The sequence below is a fragment of the Hippopotamus amphibius genome, chromosome 9, assembly GCF_030028045.1.
Source record: "Hippopotamus amphibius kiboko isolate mHipAmp2 chromosome 9, mHipAmp2.hap2, whole genome shotgun sequence".
In the NCBI taxonomy this organism is placed as follows: Eukaryota; Metazoa; Chordata; class Mammalia; order Artiodactyla; family Hippopotamidae; genus Hippopotamus; species Hippopotamus amphibius.
Window position 1 is genome coordinate 38,878,113 of NC_080194.1, and position 15,946 is coordinate 38,894,058.

The 15,946-nt window shown below is 40.4% G+C and overlaps 2 protein-coding genes across 2 annotated transcripts; one reads left to right on the forward strand and one right to left on the reverse strand.

Moving 5' to 3' along the window:
* Positions 1 to 427: 427 nt before the first annotated feature.
* LOC130860372 (tripartite motif-containing protein 5-like) lies at positions 428 to 8,883 on the reverse strand. The gene is made up of 7 exons (XM_057748472.1): positions 8,428 to 8,883; positions 7,740 to 7,835; positions 6,868 to 7,098; positions 4,133 to 4,155; positions 2,801 to 2,901; positions 2,497 to 2,523; positions 428 to 1,992 (listed from the first exon to the last, which is right to left on the reverse strand). Exons 1-7 carry the CDS (start codon positions 8,833 to 8,835, stop codon positions 1,403 to 1,405), a joined length of 1,476 nt encoding a protein of 491 aa, XP_057604455.1. The 5' UTR covers positions 8,836 to 8,883; the 3' UTR covers positions 428 to 1,402.
* Positions 8,884 to 10,719: 1,836 nt separating this feature from the next.
* On the forward strand, positions 10,720 to 11,516 carry LOC130860373 (60S ribosomal protein L7a-like). Its single transcript, XM_057748473.1, is given in 2 exon segments — positions 10,720 to 10,987; positions 10,990 to 11,516. Coding segments are annotated over 2 exon segments (795 nt in total).
* Positions 11,517 to 15,946: the final 4,430 nt, after the last annotated feature.

Below are 15,946 nucleotides of genomic sequence, written 5' to 3' on the forward strand. Positions count from 1 at the left end.
ACTTTTTTACACCATTGTTAAGAAATCCCACAATTACACTTCTTATCACTGTGAATAACAAATTTTTAAAGCTGGGCAAAGAGACAAACTGAAATTCAATTTCAAAGAAATAGAATTACTGCAGAAAATTTTTTAAAAATAAGGTACGTGGCTATACAGACACATTTATTTAACAACTAGGTAAAATTTAAATAAAAGTATTATCCTTTGATCAATTTATTCTGTTTCTTAAAGCATAGAAAGGGTAATAATGTTGAAAATAAACTAACATATTCTTAAAATGATTTATTTGTCACAGTGAGGGGGGGGAAATAATGAATAGATACCACTTAGGTGCCAGAAGTTACAGATTTATTGTAAACATTGTATTGTTTAACTTTCAACATACTAATCAGGTAAATTCTGTCTATATTTATTTTTTACAAATGAGATCCTTAATCTCATACAATATGGTTTATTTCATAAGAGCTGGTACATAGCACCACCAAAATTATAATAAAATTGTAACTGTAATATCACACACACACACACACACACACACGTGTACATGCTTTTCTACAACAGGGAGAGCTGAAGTAGTCTTGACAGCAGCACAAAGTTATCTAGGATCTGGAAAATGAGACATCAGTAAAAAGAACACTTGTGCCTCTGAAGGCACAAATATGTTGAATAAGACACTGACACAGGTTATATTTTTCAGTGATTAATAGATCAAATATTCACTATTAAGTTGAGACACTTTGATGCTTTACACCTAGTAGCATTTATCTTTTGACAATGATCTTCTGTATGATACAGCTTTTATATCAACATTGCATTAAGAAATATACACAGCATTTAGGGGTGTTATTCTAGGTTAGACTGCTAATATGTGGACAGACAGAACTTGAACTCAGACACTCTGGACACAAAACTTCCACTCTTAGTACAAATCATTTATGATATTTTCTCCTTAATTCCTTGATGAATAAGGGACATCATGGGTAAACAGAGACACTGCTCAGGACTCATTCTTTAGTGAATGACTCCTGTACTAGGTCTTTGATAATATACAAAAGTTGTTGAAAAGCTTTCCTTCATCTTCTCAGTCACTGTCTGAGGATGTGAGATTGTAAAATTTGACAGAGGTGCTACCTTGATATTACTCTTTCTTCATGGGGCAGCAGTCATTTTTCCTTGGGGTATGGAAAATGGTGAATTAAGATTTTCTCCTAATGCAAACATGATATTGAGAAAAATATGATTCAAGGCAAATTGTACACCCTATTGATGCATGAAGGACCTTCAAATGGAACAAAAAGGGAGACAGCAAGGAAAAAAGGTAAGAATGGTGCAGATAAGCTCAGATGTGTTAGATGTACCCATCGTAAGAGGCACTACTGAGAAGTGGGCGTGAGAAGGTTCAAGAGTTTGGCAAGCACAGATTCATGGGGGCACCACATCTCATAGGATTGAAATATGGATAAGTTTTCTCAGAAAAGGAACATGAAGAGAATTTATAGATGAGAAACCTGTGGTTTTTGACATTGAGAAATAAGACCATGCCAGCATTGTAGTCTAGGAAAACCCCAATACGTTGAGGAGAAACAGTCAGGAAGAGGGTTAAGATCAAGGGTTCTGATGAGGAAGACTCATCAAAAGCATTATATTCAAACTGATTTTTTAACCCTATAACCCAGTAGCCATACTTAGGCTGATATCTCGAGTAAATATTTTGACAATTTCCACTGGTTTTAACTGGAAACTTTCTATTATATTCAAGGCATTTTCCACTACATACCCCCAGGATCCAGGCACGTTTCTCTGACACATCTACCTCCCAGTAATGTTTCCCTGATGTGATAGCTGGGGAGCCCAGGACACCATAGTCTTCATAAAACACTTTCTGATATGCTTTATGTACTTGGAATTTGCACACATATCTCACTTGTCTTCGGTCCGCAGAAATGGCAACTTCTGGATTACCTGTGGTATGACTCAGGCTCACATGAACTGTTAAAAAATTACAGTGTTAGGTGAGGGCTATGATGTAGTTTTATTTATGACATTGTAAAAGGGATATTTAGAATAACTTGAGTGGAAAGGTAATATGTTTGTGTGCGCTGGGAGTGGAAATATGGATCTTAAAACATGAGGCCTTCCAGAGGTAAGGTATTGAGGGTACATTTGAACAGCAGCTGCTCCTGCTTTCTGCCAGAAGCCCAGAGAAAAGACCCCTGCCTCCAGGGCTGTCAATTTGGCCCATTCAGACACACTGAAGTTGATTTAACAAAACGAAACAAAACAATTCTAGCTTGGGAATGACAAGGTACTCTTTAAGATATTGATTTATCCATATTTGCACACATCGAAAAGTATGTTTTATATATATATTGAATAAAATATATAACTTTTAAAAAAATAAAAATAAATAAAACATGAGGCCTACTAGAAAATGAAAAATTCTAAAACATGATAAAAATAGGGTGGCTTGATAATACCATGATGTCTCCTTACCCCAGTAGCGTTGCATGTCGGTCAGCTCTGAAATGATAAAAAATCCAGAGTATTAAATATAACCAAAGGAGTGAGGACTGAAATCTGTTTTCTTCCAGATTAGGGGAAGGGCTATGGTGAGGTACTGAACTGGTGAAAGAGAGGATGAACCAAGCTCCTGGACACTCCCCATAAATATGACCATATCATCAGCACACAGTATCTGGGCTTCACTGTCTCTATCCACACCTAGAAATTGGAGCCTCCTCCCCATTCTCCCTGACATCACAAGAATCCAACAGACACCCACTTGGGTAGCACTCACCATTAAACTCTTGCAGTATATCCCTCAGATCAGGAGCTCGAAACACTCTCCTTTGTTCCTTGGAAATAGTGGTTGGCTTCTTTAGAGTCAAGATCTCACTCCTAGGGAAGACAAAAATTGACCCCACACATCTGAGTTTGTGTCCCTCTAAAACCAGTGACTTGCAATATTTTCACCCCATTGATGCACTTGAACCATCTTCCCTGGAGACCCTGGGAAAGGAGAGAGCAGACACCTAACCTTGGAGCCAGAAGAAATGTGCTCATGTCCACCTTCCTAGTTACCCTCTGTGTGAAGTGGGACAGTCTTGACATGTCAGAAGGAGAATTTCTTCCTTCTATAATGAAATCATTAATTAACCTCACCCACTCTAACTCCTAGAAATAATATGAAATTATGTGAAATAATGAATTTGACAAAACAAAACTTTGGTACCTCAAAACAGTTAATTTGTGGAAAAATCACTGCATAGATATGGATTCCCAGGGAGATGTCAGAAAGTGAGGATGGAAGACCTGGCTCCTGGGTGTTTGAGACATACCAGGTATGAGGACACTGTCTAGAGAGTCCCAAGATCTCCAAAGCCTGCTCCATAATGGGAGGACCTCAGAATAATCTGAGATTTCAGGATGTCTAGAAACAATGAAAAACCCTTGGAAAAGAGGACATTATGAATACTAAACCAATAGTGGTCTGAATTTCATGTGTTGGTAAATACCTGGATGCTGCCATGTAGGTGTGCAAATTCAGCCCCAAAGATGCCATCATTCTGTTCTGGCTTCTAGAGTATGTGACCAAGATTGATCAATTGTTTGCAGCAGGACTATAATATTCCTTGAGATTCAAGTCTGTTTTTGGAAATCTACATAGAAAGATATGGAAGGACCTGGTTTCTTTTATACCCAGGGCAGAAATTTAAATATAAAGGAGTTGTCTCCAGTACTGAGTGCTTGGCAAGTAAAGAAGACATGACTTTGCCATGATAATTCAGGCACCTATTAAACATGGGGACCTGAATTAGATAATGACACAGTGTGAATTAAATATTTGAGGTCACAGGGTTCTGATACTGTAACGCCTTATTCCTTTTACTGCTAGAGACAAAACTCTGCAACTTCTGACAACCAAAATTATCTACTAAAGAATCTGGTCCATTTTCAATAATTTTAAAACGATCTAGCCATGATTTGTGAACAGAAATTGAAGGTAAAACTACACAACTTTTTTTTTTGCCCAAAGCATTGTTTTATTCTAATCGACCACCAGATAACTCTAGGAGCTTTAAATTATTTTCAGGGCATGAATGGACCATCTCTGTTCTCCCATACATACCTTTTCATGATGTCATTCACATCCTAAGTGAGAAAAAAAAATGAGTTAAGAAGTAATAAGTCCTCTCACTTACAAATCTTCATCACATACCACCAGCCCATGATTGTGGAAATAGAAACAATCTCAATGTGAGAGGAAAAAAGTAAAGACAAGAGTGAGGCCGATCATTTCAGAAGACTCATGTGATGTTGCTACATTTCCAAAAAGGTAAAAGAGCTTTGACGCTTGTGAAAGCAAGAGGCTTCTAGTATCTGGAGATGAGACATATTTATGGGAAAAACAAGAGCCCTATAATATTTTGCCCCAAAGGCATAAGGTGCCCAATGAAATGATTTGAATAGTTTATAGTTCTTTCATTTATTCACCAAAACTGTGAAGTGGTATACTACTATTTGCCAAGCATTAAACCATACTTTGGAGAATCAAAGATGAATACATAATCCTAATATTCCTCAAGATATTTATATGGCTTTTGTTTGGGTACAAAGAAACGTATTAATATAGGTGTTTTTCAAGTCTCTCTACTCTCATTTCATACACTATCTTTTAGTGATCTCTTCCACTCCCTTAAATTCAGCATACACTTATGTGCCATTGACTTCCAAATCTTTATTTTTACTCAGTTTTATCTCTCAAATGCTTATTAATATATTCTGTACTAAATAAGCCACAGGAATCAGTAATTTGAGATGTCTAATATGTAACTTACTATTCACCAAGCAAGTTGTCTCCTCTCTTATACCTAATTTTCATAATGTTACCAATATCCACTCAGTCACTGTCCATAAACTAAAGCATTTATTTGCACTTTAGTCTTTGCTGAGTCAGTTTAGTCCAGGTCCTTAACAGTTTTTAGCCATCTAATCTTCTTAATCATCACAGACATTGTTTTCTGTGGTTGAACAGATATTTACCAACATATTTGATGTCTTTAATATTAGACTTACTTCCATGTCACCAAAAATAGGGACAATGGCTGGGTCCACACACGAAAAAAACAAAATCTCTCTGTGTTATAGCTCTTTTGTTGTATATGACAAAAATCAACTAAAACTATAATAAGTAGAGAATTTTGTGGGTGCATTTACAACTTTAATCAAAGTTTAATTTTGAAGCTCAAACCTTATCATCAGAATCTGTTCTGTGTCTTTCTCCAATTCCATTTATTCCGCCTATATTGACTTCATTCTCAGTTCACGAAGGAAACATAAATCTCTGGACATAAACTCCTGAAGAAAAGAGAGCTTCTCTTCCCAATTATAACAAAAGTTCAGATGCCTGCAGGCATTAGCCCATATTAAAAGAATCACTGTGTGGGAAGAGAAGTGATGCTTCAGGAAGTGTCTATTTTTACTGAAAGGAAGTTAGTATTAGTCTGAAGTAGATAATGATAAAGTAGGAAACATATTGTAATCACTAGAGCAACCACTAGGAAAGAAACTAAAAAAGTACAGTAAGAAAATAGGAAAACAAAATTTTATACCAGAAATATTTGTTTAACACAAAAGACACTAGTTAAGGTAAAAGAGAAGGATGAAAACTAGCGTAGCCAACTGGAAAACAAATAGCAAAATGGTAAATTTAAATACAGCCACATCAATAATCATATTAAATGCCATTGCATTAACATCCCAATTAAAAGGCAGAGGTTTTTTTGATCTGATAAAAAGCCACTATTGCCATCTACAGGAAACATATTTTACATACAAAAAGGGAGAAATTAAAATGATAGAAAACTATATACCATGCAAAGAGTAAAGCTCAAGTGTTTATGTTAATATTAGACAAAATAGACTTTAAGACAATAAATGTGAGAGAATGAGAGGGAAATTTTATGATGAAGGGTTCGGTTCATCAAAAAAGATATAACAATTATAAATGTATATGCACCTAACATCAGAGCTTCAAAATCAACGAAACAATAAGATTTTTTTTAAATCAATAAAATTGACAAAACATAACTAAAGTGACCAAGAAAAAAAGTGAAAAAGCAGACCACCTAAATCAGCAATAATAGTGGGGACATTACTGAGTAGTATAGAAGTTAAGTGGATAATAAGGGATTATTATGACTAGCTTTATGTTTACAAATTAGACAGCTTAGAATAGACATATTTCTACAAAGGCATACAAAAACAGACTCAAGGACTATAAAAAACTTAATAGTCCTAATACATTTATATATGTGTGTGTCTGTGCGTGTGTGTATATTTAAACCTCTACAATACGAAAAAACCCAGAGTTGGCTTCACTGGTGAATTTCAATAAATATTTAAAGAACAAATAACAGTTTTCACAAGTTTTCTGCAGAAATGGAAAAGGAGGGAGAAAATCTCAATACAATAAGGGAAAAAACAGCCTCTTGGAATCTGAAGTCATTTGTCTGTGACTAAGCTGGATCATGAAGAGGTAACTAATAAATGCTTAACACTAGGTAAAAGATAACAGGGGCCTTTAGAAAATCACTGAACACAATGGCAGTTCTCTCCATGGTGAAGTTTTTGCATTGAATTTGGTACATAAATAAAGATGAAAATTTCCCTTCTTATATCTGCATTCAATTAATGTATTCAATTATTTTTACTACTTCTGAAATATGTACAGGTAACTGGTACAATCAGAGCCAAAGCAACCTTAAGACACCACCAGAATGAGCACAGCATTACAAAAGATAAAGAAACTTAGTGTACCTTTATCTCATGTCTCAGAAGCGGGGGTTTCTTTCCTAGTCTTACCTGAAGCATCTCCAGTAATGACCCCTGCAAACGATGCTCCAGATCTGAGATGAGATCTCTCACCAACTGGCTCTGCTGGACCAGCTCATGCTCAGAGTCTGCCAGGTTTCTTAGAATCAATCCCTCCTCATTCTTCAGCTTTTGCAGTTCCTTCACCTCCTCACTGGCCAGGATACCTCTCAGTTTTTTAAACTCTGCCTGGACTTTTTGTCTCTCATTTTGTATTTGATTCTTCAGGAATGAGAAAGAGAGAGGTATTCGGACTGTCAGACAAAGAGTGGGAGCCAGAGAAAGAAAAATTCTACTTGGGAAGTTCCCATAAGGAAGTGAGTTAGAAGGAGGGAAGCAGTTCTTGGGGAAGCTGACTCGGCCTATTTTTTTCTCTCCATCACATTTCAAAATAGTGGCCCCAAGTCTGAATTACTGGGACAACTCAGAGCCACAATGGGCTCTCTGGGTGTGGCTCAGCCTTCGCACAGCTGTCAGGACACTCATGCCTCCCTGCATTACTCCTGACCCCCTCTCACCACCCTCTGCCAAGAAGTTAGACTCTGAGGACAGAACCATGATCCATTGCCAGATGTCTCCCCAAGAAGCATCAAAGGCTTTAACACATGACAGGAATGGAATATGAAATTCACTAGTCATCCTCACCAGAGAGTCCCTCCGTATGAACACCTCCCTTCCAGTATCTGTGTTCATTTACAACATGTTCACTTTTCAGCACCCACTCCCATCAGGGAAAGTATGAAGAAAAGGACTAGTAAATGACTTAACTGTCAGGGTAACAAAGAGGAAGGCAGCTCCTTGTGACTAACCCAAGGTCCTGTCCTTATATCTGTCTAACTCCCTCAGGAAGTGTCTCCTCCTACCTGCCAAGTAGTAATCTCTTCTCTGACTTTAACCTCCATCTTCTCAGCTTCCTGCTGCTCCTCCCTCAATCTCTCCAGAGCTTCCTTGAGCTTCATCTGTGAGAAAAAAAACAAATACACCAGAGTCAAGCTATGGGCTATCTCAACATCACTGTAGAGGATAAATGAGGGAGAAAAGAGGCTAATTTCCAAAGAGAATAGACTTTACAGAGACTGTGAGAGCAGCGACTAGAGTCTATGACTTGGAAGAAAACCTGAGGTGGGAAATGGGTTCTTTAAGACTCAAGAGTTAGAGTCACCATCCTCTCCCAAAGAAGACTGGCTCTCTTTGTTCTGGAAGAAACTTGATACTAAAGCAGGGAAACAACTTACACCTCAATCTGCCCAATATCCTAGTCATCCCTCCTGCTCAAAGTGGTAATGAGAGCTTCTCTCGGGCATCAGATCTCCACCTATTAGCACAAGGTACATGAATGTCTACTTCTGCCTAAGAGTTTCTTTGTTTATACTTTTGTAATTGAGGGACTACATAGAGATTTCCTTCAGCTATCAGAAGGAGGGCATAGGAAGAAAAGAGGTTACAGGCCTCATGTTCATGGTTATCAGGTAATTAAAGTCCAATGCAAAGTGGAGACTTCCCCTCAAGTACCATTTTCAGCCCTGTCTTTCCTCTATTCTGGTTTCTTACCTGGTACTTCTGGGCAACCTCCTCCATGAGGAATGTGTGGTGACCACGGTGCTCCTGGGACCGCTCGCAAAGCCAGCAAATGACCTTCCCATCCTCCTCACAGAAGAGCAGGAGTTTTTCTCCATGGTGCACACACAGATTTCTCTTATGTTCCACCTCAGGGCTCAACTTGACCTCTCGGAGCCTCTGCACTATGTTGGCTATGTGCCTATTAGGTCGCAGGCTCCCACGCTCATAACTGGTTCTGCACACAGGACAGTGGTCAGTCATGGACTCCTTGTTGCTTGCAGTGATGCAGGCTTGGCAGAAGGTGTGGCCACAGTCAAAGCTCAGGGGTTCTGTCAGAAGCTCCAGGCAAATGGGGCAGGTCACTTCCTCCTGTATGTTCGCCAGGATTCCTGAAGCCATGGCAGCTGCTCCCCTGCACCTACCTGTCCTGAAGTCATAGAGTTCTCTTGTTCATAAATCCCTGCATGATTGGGAATTTTAAAAGTGGCGGAGTAAGAAAGATAGAATTACATGATACTAATTGTGAATTAATCAAGTATAGGCCAAGATCAAATTATTGAAGGACGAGAATAAAACATGGAGATACAAGGGAAGGAACTTGGTGACCTGGCAAATAGAACATTTCCTTATAATTTTAAATACTTTACTCTTGGTTCATGTCACATGACAAATTCCATCCTTATCTGTGCAATTATTATTTAATTTTATGAAACAAATGGATGACCTGACACCTTTTCTACCAAGATCACTGTGTGACCCACCCACCATCTTTCCCATGCTCCCAAACATCTTCAATATTAATAGCTGAAACAACTTAATGCCTTTGGGCTTCCATACCTGTTCTACTCTCAGCATGGAATGCTTCCCCCGATATCAGTATGACTCTTCCTTATACTTCAGTAAATTCTCTCAAGTGTTCTCTTATCACAAAGATCTCCTCTGATGACTTACTTACACTGTTACCATTGCCATGATTTGCTGGAGGTTTAAATGATTTTCCTTATTATCATGACATAATATATGAACATGTCTGTACATGGTAAGAGCAAACTCATTATCAGATGTGTAAATAGACAGTGACTTACAAAGATCATGTATCTTCAATAAGCAGCATGGAGTTGAACTTAATAATGTATTATGGGTCCCCCTTCAGAGGCCTGTCTCCTACCCCACTGAGCTAATCAAAGACAAACAAAAGTAACTTTATGGACCAAATTAGTACTCACTGCAATAGGGGTGTGGAAGTGAAGAGATACAGACCAGCTGGGAAGTCTTGAGTGTGTAAATAGTTATTAACCTTGGCCTGGAAATATGTCAAGGACATTGATAGGAGTTGAAGATGTGTGTGTATGAGGATGATAGGGAGGGAAATGGTATAAATAAACTCATAGGATCACACCAGTCAGATTTCTAAAAACATAAACATAGGTGAAGTAAGTGTTAGTCAGGAGAAAAAAGTCTTAAAATATTGGGCAAGGTCATTCAGCTAATTATCATTGATTATGTAACATATGTCAGCAAGTGGACTATACCCAGAAACAGAAAGATGAGTCTAAACAGAGGGTTTAAATTACTATTAACTTGATATTCACCTGGGAACTACTAGTAAGTTAAAATTCATACACACACACACACACACACACACACGAATATACATAAAAGGACATATTTGGAAAACATTACTAGAGAGACATGGATGTTGTTTAGAAATCAAATATTGGGAGCAAATAAGTGTTATCCAAGAATTCCAACTTGAAAACACAAAGGTTAAAGTGAAAGCTGAAGAAGATAAAAGAAACATGGAATAAGAAAGAGGAAAAAATGTACGAGGTGGAGGAAATGTCCTGTTCCTGGAAGACATAGCATCTTACAGGAGTTTCAAAATGCCAGTGTGGCTAGTGATCAGAAAAGTGCTAGGTCTTTGGTATCCAAAGAGGCTGCAGTGACATTAAATATGACTCTTTCTCAATTGTGTAACTTTCAAAAACTCTTTCCCAAGAGTAAGCAGAAGTTATCAATGTTTTCCTATCAAAAAGTAGAGACAATAGTAGCTGTACACTTGGGCTGTGAGATGTTGGATGCATCCAGTGTGGAATTGGGAGGATTAGGTAGGATGCATTCACAGCTCCTCAGGAGATAGATGGTGATAGCTTGAGGGACAGAGTGTTGAAGGAAATGCAGGGCAGCAGATGAGAGTGAGAGATAAGAGGAGGTAAAAGGACAGGACTGGGAGTTGGATTAGATATGTAGAAACAAATGGCTAGTATCTGCCTGTAGTTCAAGATGCTGAAGGGAAAGAAGGCTAAGGGGAAGAAGGTGGCCCCGGCCCCTGCAGTGGTGAAGGAGCAGGAGGCCAAGAAGGTGGTCAATCCCCTGTTTGAGAAAAGGCCAAAGAATTTTGGCATTGGACAGGACATCCAGCCCAAAATGGACCTCACCCATTTTGTCAAATGGCCCCGCTACCTCTGGCTGCAGCGGCAAAGGGCTATCCTCTACAAGCAGCTGAAAGTGCCTCCCGCGATTGACTAATTCACCCAGGCACTGGATTGCCAAATACCCAACTGTTTAAGCTGGCCCACAAGTACAGATCAGAGACAAAGCAAGAGAAGAAGCAGAGGTTGCTGGCCCAAGCTGAGAAGAAAGCTACAGGTAAAGGGGATGTCCCCACCAAGAGGCCGCCTGTCCTCCAAGCAGGGGTTAATACTGTCACCACCTTAGTGGAGAACAAGAAGGCTCAGCCGGTGGTGATTGCATACTACCTGGATCCCATTGAGCTGGTGGTCTTCCTTCCTGCCCTGTGCCATCAGATGGGGGTTCCATGCTGCATCATCAAGAGGAAGGCCAGGCTGGGGCGTCTGGTCCACAGGAAGACCTACACCATCATGTCCTTCACACAAGTCAACCCAGAAGACAAAGGCAATCTGGCCAAGTTGGTGGAGGCCATCAGGACCAATTACAATGACAGATGCAATGAGATCTGCCATCACTGGGGAGGCAATGTCCTGGGTCCAAAATCAGTGGCTTGCATTGCCAAGCTAGAGAAGGCGAAAGCCAGGGAACTGGCCACCGAACTGGGCTGAGTGTACACTATTGAGTTTTCTGTGCATAAAAATAATTTAAAAAAATTATTCAGCTAGGGAAAAAAAAAAAAAGAAACAAAGGGCTAACATCAGTCCTGGACTCTTCCTTCCTGTAAAGATAATATTGGCCTATTCTTCTCCTAAGTGTGTGTGTGTGTGTGTGTGTGTGTGTGTGTGTGTGTGTTGTTTTTCTGGAAAATATACTGGGTTACAAGAAAGTGGAAAGTCAGCAGCCTTTCAAGGCCACATAGTTGATAGCAAAACTAGCCTGATATATAAAGTGCATTTGGATAGGAAGACTTTATATCATTTGGTAAGCACAGACCTCATTCTTCACAAGGGGATCATGACTTTCAAATGTGTCTCTTTTAGGCTCCTGGAAGCTGGTCCTCGTGGTCTTTTACTAGGTAATCAGTCATTTGCAGCACTAAGATTATCTAACCTGTGGCGCTTTCATACACATGAATCTAGTCTCGTTCCTTACAAAGCTGAGATGATGGAGATAACGTACCTCCTGTAAGGACCATCTCTGGGAGCTCACCTGAGGCAGCCGTGCCCAATGCTCTGTCTTCTGTGTTGTAAGCCCCAGATAAGCTTAGTGAACCTGGCAGTTTATGTCTTATGAGGTTGTGTGGGTGGAACTGGTGATCCAGATTGGAAACCACTGCTGGTGTTCAGTCAGAGAGGGCATCACTGAGTGCTGGCACAATGATGTTCATTTTCCACCCTAGACTCACTATGGCCCTATGGTCATAGTCTAGGCTCAGAATTTCTGTCAGGGGCTCTAGAAAAATGAGGCTATGAAGCAATAAACAAAGAAAGGGAAGATCTCAGAAGATACTCACATCTTGACGGTTGCCAAAGTTTGAACGTAAAAGAAACAGCTCCAGTATGAGACAACAAGTAAGTTTCCCTTTGCTCTTCACAAAGGACGAAGAAGCTATAAAGGCTGCATAGAGATAGACTGAGACCTACTAAAACTCTCAGTTTATGCCATGTTCATCCAACATGAAGGGAATCTGAAAAGGCTGAACTTGAACTGGAAATGTAATCCAGCTAAAGGTAGATACTGAAAATAGATTAGAGGCCATATGCAAATTGTCCCTGGCGGCAAAGACCAGGTGCCCCAGATCACACTCTGATGAATAACAAGGTCAGGGGTAGACAGTTTATCAGTTTATGACTCAAGCTGTGATCCAAATATGGTGGTGGGTCCTCCAATTACATCTCATCCCATTCAAGATGCAACCAATTCTGAGATGCACGAAGAAACTATAGAGAAGGGAGGATCAGAGCATGCATTCAGCCATGAGGATGCAGAATTTATTTTCCCTGCAGGGCTCCAAGAAGCTAATGTCAGAGCAGCTGAGCCACCATAGACATGGAAAGATCTAGTCCTCATAGAAGAAGAATGACACCACCACTCCCTAAGCATTTACCCAGTTCTCCTCAACAAAGAGGAAGATAGATGTGGGAACAGGAGTGACATCTGATTGTTAAAACCTCAGGTCAGTTGGCTGCCATGGTGTCAGGTGATTGCACTTTACCAGATGGTTTTCTGACATATGAGTTCATGAAAATACAAAGTCAAAATATCTCAGAGGTAACAGCTAAAGATAAGCAAAAGACGTAAAAAGAAAATAATTCTGTAAAAGTCCAAGAAGTAAATTTATATATGAAACTTTCTTTTATTGTGACTCTAGTAAAACTGTTTCTCTAATCATGATAAAGTCACAAATCATGGATATTATAAGAGAAAGGGTCACTTTTCCTAAATAGAATTGGAAAATGAAATTGTGCTTTGTTTTATTTCCCAGACAGTCATCTACTATGATTTAATATAAACTCCTTACAAAACTAGCAAAATAAAACAAGAAGCACTAAAGTAACATAACAACTCTAAAGCCTTGCAGGGGGCTTCCCTGGTAGCAGAGTGGTTAAGAATCCGCCTGCCAATGCAGGGGACATGGGTTCGATCTTCAGTCTGGGAAGACCCCACATGCCACGGAGCAAATAAGCCCATGCACCACAACTACTGAGCCTGTGCTCTAGAGCCTGTGAGCCACAACTAGTGAGGCTACATGCTGCAACTACTGAAGGCTGCGCATCTAGAGCTTGTGCTCCACAGCCAGAGAAGCCACTGCAAAGAGTAGCCCCGCTCACCACAACTAGAGAAAGCCAGCAGGAAACAATGAAGACTCAACACAGCCAATAAATTAAATAAATAAATAAATAAATATTAAAAAATAAAATAAAACCTTGCAGAAATTGGCCTCACTGAGGTGAACTATATGAATTTGGAAGACAAGGGTCTAACACTGACTATGGCTGAGAGGGTGACAAGGAATATGGAAAAGAGATGATAACCTCCACAGTCAACCTTGATGAAGTAAGATTTGGTCACAAGAGGGGAAGTCATGGTGAGGAAAGAGATGTGACTGGTGTCATCCATGTGCCTGAGAAAGGTGGGTGCAACTGTACATTCTATACTTAATTCCCTCAGTGGGTCGCATGATGTTGTTATAATAATACTTTTCAAACATCTTTTTATATCCTTAACACCAGTGAAGCAACAAGTTTTTAACATTAAAAGTTAGATGTCCGGACTTCCTAGGTGGTGCAGTGGTTAAGAATCTGCCTGCCAGTGCAGGGGACATGGGTTCGATCCCTGCTCCAGGAAGATCCCACATGCCGAAGAGCATCTAAGCCTGTGTGCCACAACAATTGAGCCTGTGCTCTAGAGCCTGTGAGCCACAACTATTGAGCCCATGTGCCACAACTGCTGAAGTCCATGCACATAGAGCCCATGCTCTGCAACAAGAGAAGTCACTGCAAAGAGGAACCCTCACACCACAATGAAGAGTAGCCTCTCCTCTCTGCAATTAGAGAAAGCCCCTGAGCAGCAACGAAGACCCAACACAGCCAATAAATAAATAAACAAACAAACAAGTAAATAAATTTAAAAGTTAGATGTCACTGTTATTAGAAATTAGATGTTTCCAGATGTCACAACTGGAAATTCCTCCCACGTGCTCCTCTTGCCCCTGATCTCTCAGCTGAGCTAGTTCTGGGTAGCAGATCCTACTCAAGGAGAAGGATCAGCAGGTTAGAGATGTGAGGAACTACAGCACTTCCCTGTGTCTGGACCAGTGAATACACAAGAGGCTGCAGGGCCTGCCAGCTGTCACACCATCAGGCTCCTGAGCACAGACAGGCCAAGGGGATGAGAATTTATCTACATGGTCATGCAGAAATACTACATTGTTCCACTGATAGAAATTAAAATATCAGCACTCAGAGACCCCTCAGCCTTTGCTCCTGTTTCTCAAGGTGGAACTTTCCACCTCTGAAAAATCAGGGATCCTGGCTGTCCTCAGCAAAGTGCAGTTCAGACTTGCAGAATGGAAAGGAGCTGTGGGTAGATTCAGCCTAGAGAAATCAACAGTCCCTCCAAGGAACAAACAAAGCCTTTCTCTTCTTCCAACCCCCATTTCTCTAAGACTTCCCCTCCCCCAGACTGATCTAAAGTCAGCACTCTCAGCAGGAAACCTGAAAGCTGGGCCTTTTCCCCCTTTAGAACAGCTTCCTAACAACAAATTAAACTCACCCAAGCAGATTCAGCTTTTTCTTCTGTGTCTCTAAAAGTCTTCGCTCCACACACTACTCCGATATCCTCAGACCCCAAAAGACAAGCTGTGATTCCTTGGAGAGACTGAAGACAGACACTGGGCAGATGAGTTCAGGATTCACTCACCAAATCTGAGGCCTGATATCCAAAAAGAAGATCTCCCAGAGAAGGTAAGTGAAAATGAAAGTTAAATTCTAGGGGGTGGAGGATGGGCAGGAAAGGGGAAATAAACTATAGACCAATGGGAGGCCTCCACATAGGGCCTCTGCAAAATGACAAGACTTTGTGCCTGAGCCTGGTTGATCAGTGACTGAATTTTTATTCCTATCTCAGCTGTGCTCCTGGAAGATGTTTTCATGTCTCTCAAACTAATCCATCCTTTGGAAAACTAGGCTTCCTGAACAATCTAATTTCACACACCCACCTTGTCTTGTTTCCTTACTAATGAGCTGTCAGCAGGAGGGAGTGAAGCACCTCCTTTACCCCAGGGAAGACCCACACTGAGGGCTGCCCTGAGGCAGCAACCCTGGCATGCTCTCCCCTGGCCTCTGTCCACCCGCTCAAGTAGGTGACTCTGGCCAGTCTGTGTCCTACTAGGTCATGTTAGAGGAAATAGGTCTCCAAATCTGAAATCACATAGGTGGCCAGTCAGAGGGGTGATCACAGACTGGTAGTTCACTGATGCTGACTTTCAGAAGCTGGATTCAATATGGCCAAAATGACACTTTTCCTAAACAGGCAAGGAAGGTGAAACTGTGGGATTGTCATTTGTTGGGCAACGTCATCTAATACTATTTAACAA